This window comes from Phalacrocorax aristotelis, chromosome 7 (assembly GCF_949628215.1).
Source record: "Phalacrocorax aristotelis chromosome 7, bGulAri2.1, whole genome shotgun sequence".
NCBI lineage: Eukaryota > Metazoa > Chordata > Aves > Suliformes > Phalacrocoracidae > Phalacrocorax > Phalacrocorax aristotelis.
In genome coordinates this window covers 51,731,539-51,748,133 of record NC_134282.1, presented here as the reverse complement: position 1 = coordinate 51,748,133, position 16,595 = coordinate 51,731,539, and the positions used below count along the sequence as shown (strand labels likewise).

Below are 16,595 nucleotides of genomic sequence, written 5' to 3'. Positions count from 1 at the left end.
ACCATACCAAGAAATGGGTCTCTGATGATCGCTTGAGGATGGAAAAATCCATATCCATTCGCTGAATGGCTGCCTCAGTCTGAGATTTGCCTAGGGTGTTTCTTTGATGTGATTATGGAGACATAGAAAGGATGGGTCTTCACTGGTGCTTTTGCCTGTGTTCAGGTCCCCGTTAATCTGCTTTTAGCTGCAACATAGTAACATTACCTGTTTTTACCACCCTTTCCACCTCCTACCCAGCCTGGTGTCTTTTATGCCTCTTACCCAGACCATTTTTACAGCTTTTTTGGCACAACTGTTTGAAAACCCACTAAAATAACTTTTTTCCTTTATTTTGATAGAGAATTCCCCGGGCAAGCATTTCTCCACACATTCAAGCTAAATTTTTTTTCTTCTTTTCCCCCCCCCCCCAAGTCTCATCCCGCTCTTGGCTTATGTCGCCATTGATTATGTCACTCTCAGTAATTCCTTTGCATCTCCAGCCTTCCCCCTTCTAAAGTCTCAGAGCTTCTGAGTGATGCTGTTAGCAAGTGGAAAACTGAAGGAGTTCAGCTTGGCCTGTTTAGGGAGAAGATAGGTATTTCTCATACATGTATCCGATGGGAAAAGTTTTAAAGGCGATGGTATCAGCATGTTCTTGCTCTCTACATTGCAGACAAGGGGAATGAGACAGGAATGGGAACACATTTAGCAGAGTTGTATTAGCGATGGACGTGCCTCAAGGGGGTTTAGGAAGTGGCCAGACCAAGGCAGGAAGCCCTGTCTGGTGGTGTGGTCCACGGTCCCTTCAAATTCTCCATTTTGAGGCTCACCTCAGAAGGCAAAAAGAATCCATCTGACGTTGAAGTGGAAGAAGTTGTGCCTGCCCCTGCCAGATGCAGCTCTGCTCTCCTCCCTCTGCTTACTGTAAATGGCACAACTTATAAAAATGACTGCTTAAAGGATAAGCTATCAGACACACGCTCCAGCTTTTACGTGTAGAGCACTGACCGCACTTTGGCACTTCTTTAAAATAGGCTAATTCTTCACAAACTGCAGAAATGAATCCAAGTTCAGATTCCTTCACAGTCCCCCAGCGAGATACTGGATCCCCAGACACACACAGGCAGACGTGTGCTCTGCGTTCGGTTCTGCCACGTGGAAAAGGTACCTTGAAATTACGTTGCCTGTGTGAGCCCAGGGCACGTTTCTGCTTGGGGACTACCGCTGGGTCCCTGAATCAAGGGGAACAGACACAACGCTGTTCGAGGAAGAGCCCCCTGCAACTACAGTAATACAGGACCATTTTGTTTTAGAAGCATGAAACCGTAACCCTTTCCAGTGTTTACTTTTATTACACAATGGGCCAAATTCAGAGTGAAATAAAAAAGTGACAGGAGGATTGAGTTGAGTGGAAGTTGCTTGCTGATGGAAGGGGTCTTAACACGTGCAAATTATCTTAAAGCACTAAGTGTAAATAAAAAAAGCATTCAAGGTACTCCTCTGTTAGAATGAGTAGAGTCCATAGAAGTTTCCTGCTTCCCCCACCTTCCTTTCTGAGCAATATCAATACATAGCATTTAGAAACCATTTCACAAAGTTAAACATTTATTAGGAACAAGAACTATTACAAAAAGATACCCATAGTCTAAATATATACATGAGGTTTAAACATAGCATTTTCATGTACCTTTAGCTATAAAAATACATTAGATTAACTGTATCCTAATTTATAAATATAGTTGTTTTTTTTTTTAAAAAAAGTAGTATTCATATGAAAGCCTTACTGTGCAATGAAAGAATATATACCCTCTAAGGGGTTATTTTAAAGTTAGTGTCTAGTATTATATAACTTAGAAAATTCAGTGTGTAGAGTCAAACCCTGATTTATACAATAAGAGATACATTGACTTTTAAAAAACTTGATAAGGGAAAAAAAGGTGAAATATATATCATACATATAAAGCCAGGATACTAGGATTTTAAGAATTTCATATGATTTCAGTTTCAACCACTGTTTATCAAAAATTAATACAGAGATACATCAAGATAACCAGCCTTTTGCTGTTTGCCTGACTTCCCTACTGTCTGACTGCAGCCCTAGAAAACCATCAAGCAGGCAAAAGTAAAATGCTTGTCTGAGAAGATGTTTGCACTATAAGTGTTTTACAAAAATAGAAGCTTATTTACAATGGTCCCATTTGGCCTTTCATGGGGAAGGGAGGACATATTCTTCACTGGATGGGGAGATCTACCTGTTTAGCCATGGGAGGACAGGCACGTAGTTACACACAGCTGTTGGAGGTATGTCATTCAAGAAGTTAAGCAGTGTTGAAGTGCAATTTCAACGTTCACTAATAAGGAAGTTTAGGCTCAGGCAAACTTTTTCCTTACTTATCACCACCCACCTTCCTTCCCCCTCCAAAAAAAAGTCCGCTCATGCAGCAGAACTTGTTACTGCCTGGGCATATCTCTGAGCAAAGGAAGGTACTGGTTAAATCCTTGCTTGCATCACAGAACAGAGGTTAGACCTGCATTTCTGCTTCAAGCCCTGACACCAGAAAAAACTCCAAGCAGCAATCGTTACTAGTGCTCCATGGAGATCTGTTGATATGCCATAAGGAACCTCTATGGGTTTGCTCTCAGAGGACAATCCCAGAGAGATCACCTAAACTTCCTAACTAGCTGACACCACTAACTCCTGCATACTTACAGCTCCTGCAGACATGGCACTTCCTGTACATTTGCCAGTGGTTCTCCAGCACAGAATCGGGAGGAGGAGGAGGAGGGAAAGTAGTGAACCCAGGAACTGAAGACATCGTGTGGCTTGTGATTAATCTCATAGTAATGTCTGGGCACGCAAAGAAGTTACTGCAGGAGCTACTAAAGCGTGAACTTGGTGTGACAGCCACTCCATGGATGCTACTCCTGTATGTGCATGCTTACACACTGTAAGCAAGAGACAATTCAAGGCCGTTCGTTCCTCAGTGAAGGATCAGCTACTCTGCACTTGCCACAAGATGACAGTGCTCACCAGGACAATTACTGCAAAGCTGCCGACACATTTAAGTCCAGCCGTAGCTTATCCCATGGTAACCGGTTTGTGCACACGTCTTTAACACTCTGTGAGTGCTTGGGAGCACCTGCCTTTTCATACTGTACTTCCAGAAATTTATTTTAAGCTACATTCATACAGGATAAAGAAGTAGTGAGAAGAGCTTATAAGTTTTACCCTTATAAGAATAGCTCTGGCTCAAAAAGTGAAGAGATGTTCACACAGCCTGAAAGTTAGAGAGAGCGAGCAGGACAGCTTCTTGCAGCTCTTCTGCTCCCTCCCCCAGAACAGAAGGACTGGCGTGGGATGTTTTCTGTGGGTTATCTACCATGCTTCGTGCTTAGCATTCAACTCCGTGTCATCACGGTAAGTACAGTGCAAAATCCTCTTGCAAAAAGTGCTATAGTGAAGGTTTGAGATAAAATTGTGACTCATTCGGAGCCAGAAGGGTTAGCAAGTCAGTAACTCGCAGTTGTAGCATGTGTAATGTGTGCACACCAAAACATCAGGTTCAAAGGACACTTTAAAGTCTAGCTCTGTGGGTGAAATACTGGCCCCAAAGGAGTCCTCTAGGAAACTCCCATAACTCTCATTCAGGGCTAGAATATCACCAATATGGAGAATGCGGGTATCTTTAGAGAGACCAAGATAGCTCTTTCAAAGATAATTTCTTTACAGATCCTTCCATGAAAGCTTGCACTCCCATCCCAACCTCCAGCTGCAGTCCTCGCACAAACTCCACCAACTTCAGCCAAGTTGCATTAGCCCTACCGCTCGAGTCCATCTATGCCAAGTGAAACCCATATGCCTCTGAAGGTGTTTAACAGCCCATGCTAATGGCTCCAGAAGTCTTTCTAACACGCCACCGATGTCCACGTCCTTCAGGGGTACAGTCTGAAAGCAGATGTCCTGCAAACACTGTGACTGACCAGCATTTTAGTCACAGGTAGCAGACATATGTACAGCCAGGGACTTGTACAGTACAAGTGTGTGCTATGCCGCCAGTAGGGTCAGTTAAATCAGTTTTCAGAGAGCCAGTTGACAAAATGGAGTCCAGCAGATTCAGTGTTCCTAGAGGAATAAAGTTAGGTGTTTCCATTTTCCTTCCTACCCCTCCCCTCCCCTTTGCTCCGAACACGTCCCCCATGTGTCACATTCAGAGTGTCAGCATTTTAGGCCTTCTGTTTTCATGGGCTCTTCTGGGAGAGTTTAATGGTGACTGTTTTCACTTCAGTATATTCTGCCAAAGCATATTCACCACTGGAAAAGAAAAGAGAGGAGGGAAAGGGATAAATAATTGTAACATGTTAATATGTACTTCCCTATGATAAGAGATTTCTATACAAGTGCATGTAGCTGCTGTAGATGACATCAGGCCATTAAAACCTGATCTGAATTAATTTACAGCAGCTATCAGTTTGGCCCACCGCTTCTCATAATCGCTAAGGACATGCACATAGGCATACACAACTACACCCCATTGAAAAAGAAACATGGAACGCTTCCGATTACAGTAGCCCACAAGATGACACCTTGCGACTCTGTGCCTAGTGGAAACCAACTCTACTACTGTGAGAACCTGTAGAAGAAACACCCACGTAAACATAGTTATCAGTGCTTAGACAGTAATTAAAGTTACTTTTTCACTGCAGGTAAGCTTCTATCTACAAGATACCATATAATCAAGAGGGCTCAGTTGCTCCAGAAACACGTACTGATGACGGATCCCACCACTGCATTATGTCTTAGTTGGTGGAAACTGGCTCTGTTCCCATGCTTTGCCCAAGGGATAAACCCCTGACATCCTTTAATTAGCCAGGCAGTCAGGCTACGTAAACCATAAGCTCTCAATATATGTGTCCCATTTGAGGATTCATTAATTTGCTGGTTTAGCAAGTGAGGCATCAGAATGTCTCAGAGCAGCAGATGCACCAGAACAGCTACTGGAAATGGTTCCTGGAAATAAATCTGGCTTATGAAAGAAAAGGTGCATTAGATTCCTCTTAAGAGTCTTCTGAATGGTGTAATAAAACCTGCCTCTTTCTCATATGAGAAGAGAATTCAGATTTAAGTCAATTTCTCAGCTCTACCTCTAACTTGTAGGGCAACCTCAGCTTAAAAATTGCTGTGTCAGTAGAGCTGGAATGCCTGGTAGCCATGCTGCAACAGGTCAGGCTGGGGAAAAGGAAGAGAGGTCCTTCTGTAATTTAGTAGCAAGCTTGGAAGGTGGGAGGTAGAATGATCTTGGAGATCATTCCGTGTTGTTCTAGCTCCAACATGAGAAAGTCAGAGATGGGATGAGGTCCAGCTAGGAGCAATGATACAGCAGTCAAGGGAGGCCCAGATACTGCCATACAAAGATGGAGGATGTTTAGGGTGGGTACCAGGTGCCCCAGCCAAGGTGCCATACCTCTCCCTTCATCTAAAAATCTATCCAGTAAGGAAAACTGCTTGCAGGTGGAATTGACTGAATTGGAGTTATTAAGAGCTTATAAGAAGATGAAGGTACTCCTGGAGGCACTGCTCACACTCACATCTGTGCTTTACATCCACACTGTACTGGCTTAGCACCTCCCTGTGCAGCATACCGCAAGCCTGACAGGTTAAAAGTAAATTCAACAATATTTTCACAGAGTCACAATTGTTATTACGGCATTCACCACCCACATATAAACAAAATATTGAGCAAAACTTACAGTTCTCTGCCATTGCCTGACATTTTAAAGCCACCAAAAGGAGCCTGTGCATAGAGCGCATTGTAACAGTTGATCCTACAATAAAAACATTAATTGTAAAAACATGATTCAATAGCAAGGAGAAGCACAATGATGACAACATCAACAATATGAAAAAGGCTGAAATCTGTCAGTTTTCTCTTTATACAGTTCATTCACTTGAGAAATCAGATTTTAGCAATAAAACCTACTTTGCTACAGAAACAGAAAACATTTGCATGTCAGTCAGCCTGATCTACATCTCACTTCATAGTCTCTAATGGCTAAGTTGTTCATGCTCAAACTGGAATTTATGCTGTGTTCAGAACCGTGCTTGAAATAAATAGTCCAACCTATTCCCTAGTTAAACGAAGCACATCCTGAAATGAACCTGTTTACTCAGAAACCTGTCTGAACACTCACAAGCAGGCCCCACCATCCACTTCCATGTATAGAAGAAAGTTGGACTGCATTAGACTATTGTGTCGCAGTAACATGAAAGCCCTAGCCCCATTTCTGTAGACACAAAGTAGAAAAAGCTAATATAGATACTTCCTCAGCATTTCAGTAACAGCAAATGACCGAAGAGAGACAGGTAAGGCTTGGTGCTGAAGCACTGCCCCTTCACATATGTGCAGTGCATATATGCTTCAAAGCCCAACATCCCATTTTCGTGTATTACTCAGAGGCAGATTCTTCTGGCACTAACTCTTGAAATCAGCCCTCCGTACGCATCAAAATCAGACATCAGATTAAATTCCGATCTTTAGTGGGGGAAAAAAAAAAAATCATGATTTCGTCTTTAAAATAATTCTAATATAAAAGAAGAAATCTTATAAGCAAAAAAAAGCTGCTTCTCTTTCTGACAGTGGTGTGGTGCCATCTACTGTCCGTACTGATCTGTGCAGCTAAGACCCCATCTGATGCTACTTAAGAGACCATAGAATTGCTTTTATTCTACATACAGGATTTTGAAAGGCATCATGTCTGGTGGAACTTACAACCCCTACATTTTCAGTTTTCCAGACAAAGAATTACATTGATTGAACGAACAAACAAACAGCCAATTTCTCACCAGACTCTGGTCCTCACCACCTTATTTTGACAAATGGATGACGCTTCTGAGCAGAAGATCAAGAATTAAGCAGACTACAAATACATCTTACCTCCAGCACTTAAAATCATACATCCCTCTCCCCTCCCAGGGAACAAAATTCCAGCCCACACTCAGGTCCCACACTGCTTACCAGACGGTTCCCGACTGCAACGCGGAAGCTAGCGTTAATGCTCTGTCCAGATTCTTTGTGAACACTGCAGCCGTAAGTCCGTACTCGGTACTGTTCGCTCTTCTTATGACCTCTTCTATACTCTTGAACTTCATGATTGGCTGAACGGGCCCAAAAATCTGCACACATCAATGAAACATTAGTATAGGAGAGCCTTTGCTAATCATGGTAATTTTGAAGTAACCAGAATCAGATGCTTTGTTTGGATACTATGTTTAGAACGTTACATCCTAGCCTTCTAGAAGTCACTGATAGAGTCTCCTAAAAACTACTGATTAAGCTGACTTCAAAGGAAGCGCAGTGATGTGCTATAGTAGTTAATATGTGCTAAGATCCAACAACTAATGGATCATCTGTAACAATCCAGAGAAGCAGAGTTAGATCTGGACAAGTTTCAAATGATTCATCCTTACTCCATTTACGACTCTCCTTTTGAACTCAGAAGTTGAGTGTACTCAAGAAGTAATTAATATATTTAAAGGATTGCAACTTTTCTTCCTTGGTTTTAACTCTGATTTTGTCATTGTATGCAGTTTATTTGCATGCAGTGCATTTACCACCTATGTGTTTGACCACAAACTTGGCTTCCCCAGCTGCCAGTATAAAGGCAGCTGGCATACACAGCATTTCCCACCTTCTGGGATGGAGTCTCTCACCGAGTACAGTAGCAAAGGTGGGGCCCTTTTCTGCCCTGCATGGTCTCTCAGTACAGTAAATCCCTGCTGAAGGTGAGATACAATCTCACTTGTGCCACCTTGAGGGCCAGGCTAAGCAGTTTGCCTGGCCTTTAGGCTCATACAAGTGCTTCTAAATTTCTTTGGTTTGTGAGATCCAGGTACATAGCTAGAGCCTTGATCCTAGGCAAAGGATGGATGTGCATTTGCAACAAAACTGCAAATGAATGGAACTGGGTACGCTTCATGAATCATGACCTGGGATTTGGAGTCAGTTCATTAAAAAAAGTCCTGTCATGGGATTTTCAGCTCTTATTCCCTCTATTTTTAGAATGTAACTCATGCTGAGACTGACTGATATCTTTCCCAGGTCCCTTAGAGATTCTGTGGCAGATCTGAGACATCTAAACATTTTGCCAGGAGTGAACAGTAAGCAGCCTCATAAAAAGCACTAGGCTAAACTATAAAATACGAGTGCCAGTTAGACTTTGGCAACCACTTATTTTCCATTGGGGAACATGAGGAAAAATAGATTAACTTCTATTCCAAAGGAATATCACAGGATCTAATCACATGCAGCTTGTTCAATTTTTCTGTGTATGAATAATGAAAGCCAGAGTATTAGATCTGCACTTTGCTGGCTTCAACCATGTTTTCATATAGGAAAAAAGTGGTCAGCCTCAGGAGATTTCACCATGAGAATGGAATCTGGGATTATTTCACATGCTAAGGCTACTTGAGAAAAGTTCTTTGGTGGCAGTGTAGCAGGGCCATTCCTTCCCTCCTCACCAGCTTCAGGTCCCAGAGTTCTTGTCCCACTTTTCTGCAATAAAGCAACTCCTTTTCTACAAAGTAGTGGAGCAAGAACACACATTACAGTGTCCTCCGTCTCTCTGAATCAGCTTGTACCACAGCTGAGCAATTTCAAGTCCACTCAGTAGGAGGTGCATAAGAGCTCACAGCAGGGACAACCATCCGCCTGCGTAGAGTGGGAGAGCTTAACTGTGTCTTCAGAACACCTTCAAATTTCAGGGCACAGAGTACACAGAATTGCTCCAGCCTGCCACCGTTCCAGTTATTTTTACTAAGTTATATATATTCAAAATCAAGGATTCAGACAGAAACCCCTCCATCACCACTATTTCTTATTTGGAAGCAGCATTTATAGCAGCTGTATCTAGGCAAGCCATGTGCTTGTATTTTTCATTCTATCAAGTTCTCCTGATATGAGACCCAAAAGCCTTAGGGTAGTATTATCTACTACATTTTTGTCTGGGTTTGTTATTGTCCAGTGAGTACACCCACAGGACTACTTCCCTTTTGGAAAACCGAACAAAATGGGGGAAAGCAGCAGGGCATTAGAAAGGGCTGGCAAACGAACACCCATTAATTGCACAAAAATTGCTACTAAAACATTTTGACAGTTCTTTCCTGTTCTGCTCTCCCCCTTCTCCCCTCACAATTACCCCCTACAGGCACACACACTCCAAATTGAAGCTCACCTTACTGATACTTCATTAATAGAACGGATTTCAGCATTAGGCAGTTGTTAGGACACTAAAATAAGTGAAACTTCTGTTGTCCTCGCAGGTTTTCACTTCAAACCACGACCATACCTCTTTTCTTTCCCTTTTACAGTAGTAAATGCATATAAAGGTTCAGGTGACTTGTACTGTACCTCTTCTTTGGCAATACGCATGTTGTCAGTGACCTCCGAAAACACAGTGGGTTTTATAAACAGGCCTCTGTCTTCAATGGCAAGACCCCCACACTCCAGCTTAGCCCCTTCTTTCTTCCCACTTTCTATCAGCTCCAGGATCTTATCAAACTGTTTTTGGTCAATCTGTCAGACACAAAAGGAAAAGAAACAGACAGCAGCGCCTTTATTATCACTGTTCCAGAGACCAGAATCATGGTACATGGGCCAGGGGCACATTTGCTGGGCACTGTCAAACTGGGTAAGTTTACATCTTGTTCTATGATACGGCAGCCAGGCAATAAACAGGCTGAAAAACAGGATGTGGCATAGCCCTGAGCCACAGAACAGAGAAGGTGAAGTTACATGTGATAATTTAATCTTATCTAATAGTTTGCTGCCACATGGAGGGGGTCTCCCACCCTGGATATGCTCTCCCACAGCTCACCTCACTCCAGCTCTGGGATTTACTGACCTTCTCCATGCACTGATTTAGCTCAGGAGAACAGCCCGAGATGGGTTTTGCTGGGCCAGCAAGCTCAGTCAGCTCAACAAGGGATCTGACCAGCAACAGAATCAGTGCACAGGAAGGTGAATGAAGGTAAACTATTAAGTCAACTTCGCTGTTATGTGCAGCTTCACCTGCAGCTATCTGTCCCCAGCTGGAAGAACCTAGCAAGCTCTGCCTCCATCTCTTTCCACACACAGTCATGCAATACGAACAGCCTCAAAGATAGGCCCTATTAGTGGGGTGACTTCAGAACAACTACTGCACTAAAGCCATCAGAATCACCTTTCACAGATCTCAGAGACTAGTACCATCGCAGCATTTTTTGGTTCTCAGGATTGGCAGCCATATCCTCACTTTTAACTACCAACCTAGCCTAACTCCTCCCCACCCACACGTACCTATGCAGTAATCACAAATAGCGAGTACTGTTCTGTTACTGGCCTTTAAACTAGGGGTTTCAGTAGGGATGGGGAACGGCCAGTCCAGTTACAGGACACTGAGGTCACACAGCTGTGCAGCCCTGCACCAAGACTTGGAGGAGACATCGCGTACTCCACAAGCACAGCGGGTCATGTGCAGGGAAGAGGTGCAGAAGCCCACAGAACTTCTGATCAGTACCAGTCCTCCTTTTGTGCACCACATGCAGCAATGTACTGCAGGTATTGTCAGGTTTCAAACAAACAGATGTGACTATTTGCTTGTTACATAATTAAGTGCTGAAACGCCTCATCAGAGCATGCTGCAGATGGTAAAAGACTTATGGAGATGTTTTTAAAAAGTAAAACTAACAAAAAGCTCAACAAATTCATTGAGGTGATTAAGTAAAAGACTCCACCCACCGGTTCAAGGTGCCCTGGCAACCTGGGAGGTTATTCTGAATGCCAGATATCTCCAGATGCTTGTACTCGTTCAATACCCCTCCCTAGGCATCTGTTTTTATTTCAGCAGGGCAGGTTGCCAGTTGGGACTGTTTACATGGAGCGTTCCACACTCGACTCCTCCAGATTACAGACTATATCCTGTCCCTAGTTAATCCTAGCCACATGCAATCCAAGTTATATCAAAGCTTCAGGAGGGTGTCCTTGGGGTACTTCTGGTACACAGCGAAAACAGAGAACAGCACATCTCCTGCCACACAGATGTGTGTATCATATGCACGGTGGACAGCTTGTACTAAGTGCTCATGTTCTCTCATGTGTGAAGACGCTACCCAAGAAAACACTTGACACATGCTACTGCACAAGGAAATGTGTGCCCTCATGTAGGACACGGAGTGTCACATAGTAAGGAGGCAGGTGTCATACATATTGTCTATTTGTCTGGTTGCTTAGTTGCCAAATGTAAATAATTTGAAAATATCTGCAAGTGCTTTCCATCCTGGCATGTCTGTGATCCAGACCAATCCAGTTCATCCACTTCACAGAAAACAAAACAAGGATATTTATACAGCTGTAACTTGTTGCAAGGCAAACTACAGTTAGATGAAAAGACACTGGGGAAAGAAAACATTTGTAAAAATGACATGCAAGGGTGGAACTGTTTGTCATTGTAACTAGAGCTTGCAAGGCTTGTTTAAATTCTGTCCCCTACTCCACTATTATTTACAGTTCAAGCATTGACTTCTGTTAAAAACAGATGATCTGCTAGAGCAAATTCTACTACTTGTCCATATAATTCAAAAGAGAGGAAGGCTTCTAAGGACCACTGCAATGATGGAAATCCGAGAACACCTAAATCTTCATCTTTCTTCATTTAAGCCAAGACTGCAAGGAGCAGTCTTCTTGTTTCCAAACCTAGCATTTGTAAACTTACCAAATAACACCACAGCCATGTCCAACCAACTGTTGGACACGTACTCTTTCTGCTTACATATTTTACTTTCATGCTTTAATCCAAAAGTAGACAAATGCCTACAGTCTAAGGAAAATATTCACCAGCTTAAAAATCAAATAATAGGTTCGGGGCTGAAAAACTTTTGGCAGGCAAGTGCCACGAGGCAGCCTTAATGCTTATTTCCTTCCTGTAGACCAGGCCTTATAGTCCACAAATTCCAGTATTTGGGGTTCTACAGTAACAAAACTAGTCTAGTCTTGTTCTAATCTAATGCCTGTTCTAGTCCACCAGGACTTTAGTCTCATCTAATGCAGTCTGCTGTTCACAATTGTATAATGCACTAGTTAACCAGTTTGCCATCTGTGCAGATTTAGTTTATTATTTCCTATGATACAGCTCACAAAACTCCCAAGTTAAAAAATGCCCTTGGTCTGCATTTGAGGTTGGCACTCCACTCAAACAGTCCTGACGACCCCTCAGGTTTCTTGTGGTGTCCTTTGAACTCCAGCCAGCATAGTCAGACACATGTGAGTTTTGGAGAAGTCTCATCAGAAGCATGCCTCATTTCTCTTTAAATTTAATACTGTTTAAATTTGACCCAGTTTTGATCAGAGCAGTGCAGTTTGTATCAGCATAACCCAATACTGCAGCTGACACAGTCTTTTCCCCACACCCACGCCATGAGCACCATGCCTGTGCAGAGTAATCCACATCACGGAACTGACCTGAGTAAAAACCTTTCTTCCTCACTTCCAAAAAGGCTGGATCAGACCTGAATCAGTCGGTTCCCCAATCTGTTTCATAAGTGCAGTGCAATATAGGAGAAAACAGCTGCAGACAGAACCACCTTTCCAGGACTAGCTTGCATCAACTTTAAGTTCTTGTGGAACAGTATTGGCTGTCACCCTGTGCTGTCCTGCACCAGGTTGTCTCAGCAGCTACTTGGAGCACTATGCTCAGCCATGGTGTGGCTTGGTTTCACAGAGCTCAAAGTCTGGACTGCAGAGGCTCTCCTATTTTAGTCCTTCTGAACTCTCTGTAAGTTGCAGGCCCTGTTATCTGGCTACAAGCACTTGGAGGTGATGTAGGACCAAAAAGATCATGGGCTATAACCACTGCCAGCCTAAAGGCATTCTCCAACTCCTACCCACTGTTGGTTTCTAAGCCAGTGATTGTCCCAGAATGGGGTCTACTCAGTAGCATGCAGCCAATTTTGTAATGCTGTTGTGTATGTTCACCCTGACCCACGAAGGGGAATGAAAGCAACAACCTGAAGCAACTGAGGCCTGACAGGGAGAGGTGAAGAATTAAAAAAAAGATTATTTTTCCTGGTGGTTTTGCCCTTACCCATCAGTTTAAGATAAAAAAACCCCTCACAGCACAGCAGGTTACTTCAGGAAAAGAGGGAAAAATTTGATCTGGAAGCTTCACATGTGAACAGTAACTTGTGGGCAGGTGTGAACCTTTGCTACTTTTGGAGGTATTTTAAGCCCTTGTGACACTGCACCGTTTCTCTCTAATTTCTGCATTGCATCTTACAGTGTAGACTCTAGACAGCAAGCAACTATAGCTGCAGAGGAAGTGGTTGTTCCTTTGCCCTGGCAGCCACATGAAAGCTTTGGGATTAAGAGTTTCCTCCCACTCTCTCAACACCTTCCCATCCTGGGTTTGACAGTTGCACGCAGAGAAGTTCAGGTGTGTGCGTGGGTGTGCTATCTCTCCTGGCTACAAGTGTAACAGGTAAGCCAGGACAGGGAAAAAGGACAGATGGGCCATATTTGAAATCTGACCAGAAGCTGCTATTCCAACTTACTGTTATCCTTAATTAGCTCTGTATGCAAAGAGTCTCCCTTAAGCCACAGCAGTGATACCAGAACATGGTGCTCTGCCATAGTGCTCATTGGGAAGTGCTCTGACAGCCTGGCAAGAGCTGGGAACATGGATGAACTGAAATAAGCAGCCCAATTCTACACGTTCTGCTCACTGCAGTGTCTTTCATCCTTTAAAACCACACAGCTACTCCCTACGACTTCAGGGGCTGTTCTCATTAAATCAAAGGTATCTGTAAGAGCAGCCAGGTGAACGTGGTCCTCATGGGACTAACTATAAATGCAGCTCACTTACTGCTACTGCTGGATAAGGTTTAAGATGATATTATTAAAAAAGGAAAAAAAACCACAAAAAAACCCAAGCAAACCTGAAAAGCTGACAGCCCTTAAGAGAAGGTAAAAGCAGACCTTGAAACAGTTTGAGGGTCAGCTCATCTCTGCTGAAGCAAGTTCCAACATGGGATTATTTTCCTAAGACTGCTGAACAGTTTGAAATCTCTTCCTAGGCAAGTTACAGGTAGATGCGGCCCCAGCATGAACAGGGGATGAGGTTTTGCCATGGATGCATCCTGTGTAAATGGGCCTAGATTCAGGTAAAGGGAGGCAGATGTCCCCCCAGTCATCCCTTCTCTGAGGGATCCTAGATTAGCATCAAGGAAGCAAAGCTCAAAGTGCAGTACTGAGAACAGGAGGCCTAGGCCATAGATTTCTGGGATTCCCCCTTTATTTTTCATAGCAAACAGTGGCCCTATTAGTAGATCTGTCCTGAGGATCATCTTCCTCCAGAGTGCTCCACCACAGCTCAGATTGCTGTGGAAGGAAAAATATGAGGAAAGCTCCGGAAGCATTGACAAGGCTGGTCGTGACAGCAGCTTGGCATGATTCTTCCTCCTAATTCAGCTGAAACGAATCCAAAGGATTAGAAATGGGGCAGAGGGAAAGTGGGGACTCAGGAGTCCCTGGGCTCTAACTGCTTGTCATCACCAACAGAGCCAAGCAGCTGAATGGCCGTTTCCGCAGCTGCACTCTTCTGTGCATTGTTATTGCTCGCTTCAACATGCTTTGTATTACTGTACCAGGGAGACGGCCCCTTCCATAAAGCTGGATAAGAAGTGAATTAAATACATTTGTGTTTAAAAAAATTACAACATAACATTTCAACAGTTATGATTAATTGGTATTTAAAATAGAGAGAAAAATAAAGCCATGATATATTACTCACCCCTCGGCGCTTCTGCTGGGACCATATTCACAAGGATAATATTTATACAAGGAAAATTAAGCAAAAACACAACCCCAAACCAAACAACAACTGTTCTCAGGCACACAGTTACCTGGGGCCCTTGTTCAGTTCTGGCATCGAAGGGGTCTCCAACAAGTCGCTTCTTGGCATACTCCACGCTGCGCTTGACAAACTCCGGATATATCTGCTCCTCCACGAACACTCGCGAGGCCGCCGTGCAGCACTGCCCTTGATTGAAGAACACGCCTTGATGGGCACATTCCACTGCCAAGTCCACTGCAACACGGCCCAGGAGGGAAAAGCGTTACCACATGCACAGTTTCAACCTCCCAGTGTTTCCAGACTTGTTTTTTCCTTTCTCTTTTGAAAGTCCCTTAAAAAATGCTGACAATTGTCCACACCCATTGAAGGCACTCACAGGGCCTCATACTGCCCCCAAACCAGATCTCTTATAATTTCCACTCCCCTTCCTGCCTTTTGTCTCCAGGTCTAGTTTGCCACAGCTCCTGATACTTTCTTCCACAAGGACTCACTGTGGGCAGCAACCAGCTTTTCTTGCTGTGGGAATTCAGATGTGCATTCCTAGATACATGCACTGGCTCCTGAAGACTAGTTTCAGCAGTGATTGTTTAGAAGGCAGCATGCCCTTCTGTTGTCCAGCCAGCTCGGACTGGGTCCTCGCAATGCTCACTGTTAGCAGATGGCACAAATACCTCTGGCTTTCAACCTCCTCTGTGCTGTGCAGGAGAGTGGAAAGTATTTTCCCCAAGCCAAATAGGATTTTCCAACCGCTTTGGTGGTCACAAGTTACACATATCTCCTAGCGCTACTGGCTAATGCAGCAAAGTCACGATAGAACATGTGAAATGAGTCCCGCAGATCCCTGGGACAGAGCTGAAGGCTGGATTAGATCAGGTCCTACAAAACCCTCCTATCATAGGAGTGCCTGCAGAAAGGCTGCATTTTAGAAAACTGCTTTCCCCACTGCTTGGCACAGGCTCTGCAGTACTGCCAACCAGAAAGGAGGCACCACAACAGCAGAAATGCACAAATGCAAGATTTGTCTGCAACTGCAGCCATCTCCAGGGAAGGCAACAGTATAATGGTACCTGCTCATTTGCCATGGGAATGGTCCCTGAGCTGGGCAAGAGCTCCAGTGAAAGAGAAGTGCGTTCTGCTCTTGGACAGGGGTTTCCTACAGCCTTTGGGGTGGATACAGTGACAAACACCAGCCCTACTAGCTGCCAAAGGACAATAGAGGCACAGAAAAACACCACACTCCCAGCATCTTACAGCAAATAAACACAGCAGCCAATACTTACAGTCTGCATCTGCACACACAATGCAGGGGTTTTTCCCTCCAAGCTCTAATGTCACCCTTTTGAGGTTGCTTTTAGAAGCAGCTTCCTTGATCAGTTTTCCAACCTGCAGCATTGAGACACAAAGAGGACATGAGCTGTTTCCTCTGAAAGTCTTAACTCAGCATGTCAAATGTGATGCTAACACAAGTAAAAGAGCCTGGTGGGTGGCTGAATCAGGTAGAACTCAGGGATAACATTCTTAAGTTATTTGAGTTTCCGACTGCTGTGATGTGTTGGGTCAAAAACAGCCGCAGAATTAATGTCCGTTTTTAGGCAGATCTGAAAGCTGGGTTCTGTGAGAGCACTACAGGAACTGTATCCTGAAGTTATCTGCTACCCAGAGCTGCAGAACAGGCATTTCCCACCCAGCGCAAGCCAGTGAGCAGAACTGGCAATGGGGCTCCAAGGTTTAGT

General features: G+C 43.8%; 1 protein-coding gene across 1 annotated transcript in view; it reads right to left on the bottom strand.

Annotated features, from left to right (window-relative positions):
• Window positions 1–1,569: 1,569 nt before the first annotated feature.
• The window catches only part of ALDH1A3 (aldehyde dehydrogenase 1 family member A3), a 37,168-nt gene continuing 22,142 nt past the window's right edge, over window positions 1,570–16,595 (bottom strand). The window contains exons 8-13 of the mRNA XM_075100690.1: window positions 16,143–16,245; window positions 14,912–15,096; window positions 9,387–9,551; window positions 6,996–7,153; window positions 5,731–5,805; window positions 1,570–4,294 (exon numbers count right to left, since the gene is read on the bottom strand). Of these exons, the coding sequence (XP_074956791.1) occupies window positions 4,222–4,294; window positions 5,731–5,805; window positions 6,996–7,153; window positions 9,387–9,551; window positions 14,912–15,096; window positions 16,143–16,245 (759 nt within the window). The 3' untranslated portion in view covers window positions 1,570–4,221. The remainder of the gene's footprint in view (window positions 4,295–5,730; window positions 5,806–6,995; window positions 7,154–9,386; window positions 9,552–14,911; window positions 15,097–16,142; window positions 16,246–16,595) is intronic.